The 8689-nt window shown below is 38.1% G+C and overlaps 1 protein-coding gene across 1 annotated transcript; it reads right to left on the bottom strand.

The window, feature by feature from the left end:
• Window positions 1-1742: 1742 nt before the first annotated feature.
• LOC103600335 (zinc finger protein 136-like) lies at window positions 1743-7081 on the bottom strand. The gene is made up of 4 exons (XM_008584604.1): window positions 7070-7081; window positions 3802-3928; window positions 3549-3609; window positions 1743-2960 (listed from the first exon to the last, which is right to left on the bottom strand). The coding sequence occupies exons 1-4, from the start codon at window positions 7079-7081 to the stop codon at window positions 1823-1825; spliced, it is 1338 nt and encodes a 445-aa protein (XP_008582826.1). The 3' UTR covers window positions 1743-1822.
• Between the last annotated feature and the right edge of the window lie 1608 nt (window positions 7082-8689).

The following is an 8689-nucleotide window of genomic DNA, read 5'->3' as shown; positions in this document are numbered from 1 at the left end:
ATTAAGGGTACACTCTAACCACTGAGCAAACTGGCCAGCCCCATCTAGTTGTTTTAGATGGACACTGTTGTAGCTGTCATGCTGAATCAGAAACTGTAGCTACCACTAAGAACAAAGTTGTTTCCTATGCAAATTAGGCCTTATACGAATTCAATCTATAGAATCTTATACGAATTCAATCTATAGAATAGGGAAGTCATACCATCAGAGAATATTCCCAGTCCAAATTGGTTGCCCAGTACACATATTAAGGTTTGCAGACAAATCCAAACTGCAGATGGATCTTTTGTGTGGATCTTCTGGAAACATCTCTTTGAAACCTACCCCTCAGAAAATGGAAGTCAAAAAGTTGATGGTGGGTTTGAGGACACTCTTGATTTCAGGTAAAAGAATCAAGAAAATGGGCTGGAGGCAGATTTCACACAGCTCGTACACATCTCTAGACTGTGTGTGGTGCCTCTAAAACATGATGTCTTCTTTACTTTTGCCTCCTAACTCTTATAGAAGTTGCCTATTAGTGAATTCTAACATAAAACCATAAAAGAAATGGATTCTGAAAAATCTTGTTCCCAACATTTCCACATTGCCATAACACAATTAAGGAAATCCATCTCCAACTCTAGATTTTATTGTCCTATCACAGGACTCTCTTAATTCAAAGTCAATTGTCCAAATAACAGCCAGAAAAAAATGAGAGTAAAGGGTAAGAGATGAAAATTATAATTCCCATGAGACTATACTCTATGATAAAATTTACATACTTACAAATTGAATCAACTCTTTATTAGCAAAGAAAATAAAATAAGCTTATTTGCCACCACCCCCCAAAAGAAGTTTTCCCCATAATTAAGAAAGGTGGAATAAATATAATGGGTGAGAGATATCCAGAACTGCCAATGGAGGCCAGAAAGAAAATCCCAACAATCAACAAAGACTCATTCATTTTTCAATGGGCCATTAATAATAGAGCAATGAAACTATACAATAATTAAACCTACCTGCATATTGGAAATACATTTCATTCAACCCATGGATCCAAAACACTTCAAAATAGATACAGCAAATTTTTAAGTGACTTAAGAAAAAAACACTACCTATTAAACTCATACCCTATTGTTTAGAATACTACAGAATTATCTCATCTATATATTTTTCACAATAGTAAGAAGCCAAAATCCACAGTCAAAAGAGCCACTTTAAGAATGAGCCACTGATAAAGATGAATTTTATAACATTTCCTTCAGATTATGTGTTTTCTGGAGCTTTGTGCATGTATTAATTTGCATTAGGCTTTTCATATACTTACATTTACAGGATTTCTCTACATTGGGAGTTTTCATGAGACTTTGAAAATAGTTTGTTAAAATTGAAAACGTTCCTGTATTTTTCACATTTACATAGTTTCAATCCAACATGCATTCTTACACATTGTTGTAAAGATGTGGGCCAAATGAGGACATTGCACACTGCTTATATTCAAGAAGTTTATGGGCCGGCCCGGTGGCGCACTGCTATAGTGCGCCGCTTGGGAAGCGCGGTGGCGCTCCCGCCCAGGGTTCGGATCCCACATACAGACTGGTTCCCGCTCACTGGCTGAGCGAGGCGCGGGAGCAACGCCGAGGGTTGCGATCCCGTTGCCGGTCCCGGTCCGGTACGGGCGCGACACTGAGGGTTGCGATACGTTGCCAGACACGGAAAAAGACAAAAAGGAAAAAAAAAAAAAGAAGTTTATCTCCACTTTTGTGTTCTTTCATGGCTTCAAATTTAACTGGGATGACAAAAGGCTTGACCACACTTTTTTAATTTATAGGGTTTCTCCTCATTATGTACTCTCAAGTGTGCTAGACAGGCTGTGTGATGATGAAAGCTTTTCCACATTGCTTATGAAGGATTTCTGTTGATTATGAGTTCTTTCATGCTTTCGAAGGGAACTGGAACGACTGAAAGCTTTCCCACATTTCTTACATTCATAGGGTTTCTCTCCAGTGTGAGTCCTTTCATGTTTCCGTAAAGAACTGGAACAATTAAAGGCTTTCCCACACTCATTACATTTGTGTGGTTTTTCTCCAGTATGAGTTCTTTCATGTATTCGGAAGTTACTGGAACAATTGAAGGCTTTACCGCACGTTTTGCATTCATAAGGTTTTTCTCCGGTGTGAGTCCTCTCATGCACTCGAAAATAACGGGCACAAGTGAAGGCTTTACCACACTTTTTACACTCATAAGGTTTTTCTCCAGTGTGAATCCTCTCATGTAAATGAAAAGAACTGGAGAGACTGAAGGCTTTACCACATATTTTACATTCATAGGGCTTCTCTCTTGTGTGAGTCCTTTCATGCATTCGCAAGGAACTGAAACTACTTAAAGCTTTACCACATTGTTTACATTCATATGGTTTCTCTCCAGTGTGATTTCTTTCATGTACTTGAAACTTACGGGGGCTAATGAAAGCTTTCCCACATTTCTCACATTTATAAGGTCCATCTCCTGCATGCATTATCATGTGTCTTCGAAAGGTTGCAAGAGAAATGAAGACTTTTCCACATTCTTCACATTCATAGTATCTATTATTTCTGGTATGAGATCTTTCATGTGTTTGAATGTAATTGGAAAGACTGAAGGCTTTACCACATTTTTTAGATTCACAGGATTTTCTTCCAGTATGTATTCTTTCATGTACTTGAAAGGAGTGGTGAGAAGTGAAGGCTTTTGCATTTTCCTTATATTCATATGTCTTCTCTCCATATTCTAGACACTCATATGGTTTATGTCCACTGTGAGCTCTGCTGTGCCCATTAAGGGATGAATGACCAATGGAGCATTCTCCACGCACACTGCCTTCACACATTTCTACTCCAGGACGGGTTTTCTTGTTGAGATTAAGATTTGAAATTTGGCTGACAGTTTCTCCACATTGACTACTTTCTTTGCTGTCACTGAGTCTTCCTACCATATGTCTCCTGTAAGAAATGAGAAGCACAATATTAAGGGTTTGTTTATTAATGATTTTATACTTAATAATAGGTATTATGATTATATTTTTAACATTATCAGGGAAAGTCCAGGCTTTATGTCCTCTCTGTATTGGTTAAACATGAATGGATTGAATGCTCTCAAGAGGTCTTGATCACAGCTATTATCAAAACAATAACATTCATATGAGTTTTCTTAGTACTGTTTCCAAGTGAACTATTTTGCAAACACTGAACATCTATGTAATATTTAAGTATATATTTTTGGAGAAAATTCTCTAAGCATATATAAATGTGAGGCTAGGCTTATTTGTTTTCTTGCTTTTTAAAAATTTTTCGTGACGGGCCGGCCTGTGGCTCACTCGGTAGAGTGCGGTGTTGATAACACCAAGGCCACGGGTTCGGATCCCATATAGGGATGGCCGGTTTGCTCACTGGCTGAGCGTGGTGCTGACAACACCAAGCCAAGGGTTGAGATCCCCTTACCGGTCATCTTATAAAAAAAAAAAAAAAAAATTTCATGACATACTATGATTCTCTCCAGGGACACTGATTTCTTTTACAAGTGCAAATTACCTTAGATCTCTCCCAATATTTTTGTACCGATCTTCAATGTTCTGGTATTTCCATTTTTTCCCTAAAATGTAGACCCATAAAAATTATTATGAATGAGTACAAAATTATAGAAAAATTATTAAATTCCAGGTTCTTGGTACACTAGGGCATTCCTGATTTGTTCACCAAATTGTGCCAAATCATGGAACAGCATTGATCACTAAGAAACACTTGTTCTCTTATTGACTAGGTAAAGGAATTATGTTATCCTTACCTATAAAGGCCAGGTGTCTGATGGTTTCCCACATCACATCTCTGTACAGATTCTTCTGGGAAGGATCCAGCAGAGCCCACTCCTCCTGGGTGAAGTTCACAGCCACATCCTCAAAGTCTATTGAATCCTAAAACATCCCACATGTGTAAGAAGGCTGGGTGAGACTGACAGCACTGGGGATCTACACACAATTCATAAACTGTCATGATGCTGTGAACTCCATACATTTATTCTATGATTTGGTCAAAAGAATGTGACAAAAGAACTTTCTGTTCACATTCCCTTTCATACAGGAATTTTGATGCTAGGACTAAACCCTTCAGTAAAGCAACAGAAAAACAGAAACACACCTCTAACTGGTGGGTCCAGGAAGTAAGATGTGTTGCCTGGGTGACCCCTACTGTCTCTTTGTACAGTGGGTCTATACCACCTGTCACAACAAAGTCCTACTAACTAGTGTTCAGAAGAAGCAACAGTGGCAGGCCTGACACTGCTTATACTTGGAAATACTTGTTTACAAAGTTTGACCTTTGCTGATATGGGAACTGGTATCACCAATCTAAATGATAAGTGTGTCTTGGTATTCCTCAATGGTTTATACAAACAATATGGTGATTGCTGAACTCCTGTTTTCCTTCTGAGAATTTGGAATTTTGTTACACGCTCGGCAGAGGGTGCCTACATAATCAGTCCCCCCAAAACACTCCAGGCACTGGGTCTCTAATGAGCTTCCCTGGTAGAAAATATGTCACACATACTGTCACAACTTGTCACATCAGGAATTGAGTCCATCCCACATTGAGTAATCACTGAGAACCTTTGGAAGCAGGCACCTTGTTTCCTCTAGTCCAAATTTAATTAAGTACCAAATAAGATTAATGAAGGATATCTCACCATCCTAAGAGAACATTTTTGCATTTTTTATTCCATGATGTCAAAGGAAAATGAAATAAAGCAAAAGATTACACATGTTCTTAGAAAGAACTCAATGTCACCAAGATGTCACCTGTCAGAAATAGCTATAAAATTCCACAAATCCCAAACCAGACATTTTAGGAGTCAACAAAACCTACTTTTCCAAATCTAATAGAATCAACAAATGTCTACTAACAGTCCAAGTCTTCATAACAACACAATGACGGCTTGCCTAGCACAAGTCAAGGATTTTGAAACTATAATATTCTGGACAGCATAGGATTAACAGAGATGATTTATATCGGTTAGAAGGACAAAAATTAGTCAATTAGATAACGTCAAGTGTTGATGACCGTAAAGAACAAATAAATATAGTTACATATAAATAAAGGAGGGGTCAATTCATACACCCCATTGCTATCTCCTGCCATAAAGTAGAGCCCAGCAATTTTTTTCTAATGTTCACAGAATTTATGGAGCACTTGCACTTGGAGACTGATATAAAATGATAGAAGCAGAGAATAAACTTAAAGCCCACACACCACAACCACTAGAATAGATGAGTAAATTCAATGGTCTGAAGCCTCAGATACCAGCATGTATGAAACCTCCTGAGGAAAAAAAGAGACACCATTGAAAAACCTTTTCATTGTAATCCCATTAATATTCATTTATTGGAAGTTCAAAAAAGGCAACTAAAAGAACAATCCTTAGTGAAAAGTAACAGATGGTGAAGATATGAAAAATAACCCAAGAATCAGGACAGTGGTCATCTGCGGAGCAAAGACAAGGATGAGTCAGGGAGGAGACTCTTAACAACTGTCCAAGGCCCAGTTATGAATCTTGATGAGGATTCCAAGGATATTTATATTGTTACTATTACTAAATCTTACCACCAACTTCCCATTCATTCTTTTGTGGATATATTTTATGATAAAAATTTAAAGAATGAAAAAGAACATAATTTGTATACTTGTACATTCATCTGCCCTGTAACACGGCAGTCTGAGATTTAATTCACAGACTTGGCAGAAAAAACAAACACAAAGCAGCAGAGCTCACAACAACATGACCCTGGCAAACAGCAGGTCAAAGTGCAGCCAGCCATCGAGTAGCAGAACAGGTTAGCAAGTTGGAACAAGAGAGACAGACCTGTGGGGTGGTGGTCCATGTCTAGACATCCTGCTTATGGTGCCAACTGTTATGGTCTCATGAGTCTTATTCACATTTGGGCATGCTGTTCTAACTATTATTACTTTCTCTTTGATTGCTGTTCCTTGAAACACAGTATATACCCATTTCCTTAATTTTAAAAATCTTTCAGAATTGTTTATCTCCAGATTAAAGTTTTACTTAGGGACTCAAGCTCATGGCAAGATGAGTGGAACTGACTTGGTTTCATCAGCAAACATGAAAAAATGGGAGTCAGACGCCTCCAGTTTCCACTCTAGCAGTAAGGACATAGAAGGTGACGTTCACATTCAGACAAGAAAAAAGCAAACAAACTTAAAACCAACAACTCTTCTTAGATCCATCAGAGAATTAAGATCACAGGGCACACCATTTTCTCCAAATTGGAGAGACAGAAAGGCAGATATGGGGAATCATAACTTACCAGAACATGTTATTTACATATAACCAGAAACCTCTGTAGGAAGCAGTACTGGGACAGGAAAACTTAAACTGTAACGGTGAATTGCTGAAGTCTGAGTATGGGCAATTTCGAGAGTTACAACTTCCAGTGTGACAGTATTAAAGGGGGCCCCACAATTTTGTGAGATTTACCTCTAGAGGAGTGCATTTCTCAGACCTTATTTAAGAAGTCTCTAGGGGAGCATCAACAAATTGAATAACATCAATGAAGGGAACAAATTTCTAGAAACACATAATCTCCCGAGACTGAGTCATTGAGAAATAGAAAATCTGAGCACACCTATAACTAATAAGGAGATTGACGCAATAATCAAAAGGCCCCTGCTATGGTATGAACGTTTGTGTTCCTTCCAAAAATTCATGTTGATCCCCAGTGCAACAGTTTTAAGAGGCGAGGTCTTTAGGAGGTGATTAGGTCATGAAGGCTTTGCCCTCGTGCTATAAAAAGGGCTGGAGAGAACCAGGTAGGCTCTTCTACCCTTCCATCTTCTGCCATGTAGATTGAACAGCTATGTAGGATAAACAAGTCTAGAGAACTAACGCATGACATGAGGACTTAAGTTAATAAAATTGAACTGTATTAGGGATTTTTGATAAATATGTGGATTTTAGCTGCTCTTGTCACAAAAAGTAACTGTGTGAGATTACAGATACATTAACCTGATTCACTGCTATAACCACTGTAACGTGCCATATCTACCCGTAACATCATGTTGTAACACACAAATATACAATAAAATTTATTTTTAAAAAAAGAACACTAATCCTCCCCAAACTCTTTCAAAATATTTAACACTTTCAAACTCATTCTACGAGACCAAAGTTACCTTCACAACAAAGATTAAGACTCTAGATAAAAGACGGATATAGACAAATGTCCTTTATGAATACTGATGCAAAAATCCTCAAATAAATACTTAGTTAAGGTTACAGTAATCAAACCAGTGCTGTACTGGCATAGACTGTTATATGGACCAGTGGAATAGAATAGAGAACCCAGAAGAATGCCCTCACATATACAGTAAGATGTTTTTGACAAGGTGCCAACATCATTCGATGAGAAAGAACAGTCTTATCAAAAAATGGTGCTGGGAAAATTGGATATCCACATGTGAAAGAATGAATGAACCCTTATCTATCTCGTACCATGTAAGAACATGAAATAAAACTGGATCAAAGACCTAAAGGTAAGAGCTAAAACTAAACAACTCCTAGAAGAAAACATGCAAACAAGCAAAAGCCTCAGGACATTGGATTTGGCAACGATTTCTTGGCTATGACACTTCAAGCATAATAATAAAAAATGTTTTTGATTTCACCAAAATTAAACACATTTGTACATCATAGAACACTACAACACAGGGAAAAGGCAATCCATATAATTGGCGAAAATAACTGCAAATCATGTATCTGGGAAAGTGTTAATATTGAGAACGTATACAGAAATTTTATGACTCAACAACAAAATCAAACACCCAAAAGAAAAAATGTTGGTGAAGATGTCAAGTGTTACGTTGGTGAGACAAACTTAATAAAAGACTCTGAGCCAAACGTTATCAAGCAAGGGAGTTTACTCCAGCAGACCTGGAAGGGAAACTGAAAGATCAGGGTTTCACCCGTGTACAGACTAGCAGAGACTTTACAGGAGTCTGGGAGGGGGGTGGGCAACTATTCTGAGTGCTCAGCATTCCCTAATGGCTTCGCAGTTTTCCTGTTTTGTACAAGATGTTCTTATGGAAATGCACCAGACTTGAGGGAAAGGGATGGGGTAGGGGGACAGGGTAAGTTGTAGCCAACATGTCTCTGTTTATGATAAGCTGATTGTGAGGCCTAACATTGAGAAATTAAAACTCTTGTGCACTGTTGAAGGAAATGTAAACTAGTATAGCTCCTGTGGAAAACAGTATGGAAGTTCCTCAACAAATTCCTCAAAGAAATAGAATTACCATACATTCCAGCCATCCCACTTCTGGGTATGTATGTTTTCAAACCAAAAGAATTAAAACCAGGACCTTGAAGAGATATATGCACATACGTCTTCATTGCAGTGTTATTCACAATAGCCTAGAATGGGTCAATATTGACGAGCATTGGCAAATAAATGGATAAACAAAATATGCTATATACATTCAACATAATATTATTTAGCCTAAAAAAAGGCATACTGTCACATGCTACAACATGGACCAAACCAGTCACAAAAAGAAAAATACTGTATGTCTTTTAGATGAGCCAAGTAAAGTCATCAAACTCAAGGCTGGCCCCGTGGCTCACTCGGGAGAGTGCGGTGCTGGTAGTGCCGAGGCCGCAGGTTTGGATC

This window comes from Galeopterus variegatus, unplaced genomic scaffold, assembly GCF_000696425.1.
Source record: "Galeopterus variegatus unplaced genomic scaffold, G_variegatus-3.0.2 Scaffold3308, whole genome shotgun sequence".
Taxonomy (NCBI): Eukaryota; Metazoa; Chordata; class Mammalia; order Dermoptera; family Cynocephalidae; genus Galeopterus; species Galeopterus variegatus.
Note: the sequence above shows the minus strand (reverse complement) of the source record. Positions and strands in the feature narration are given on the sequence as shown.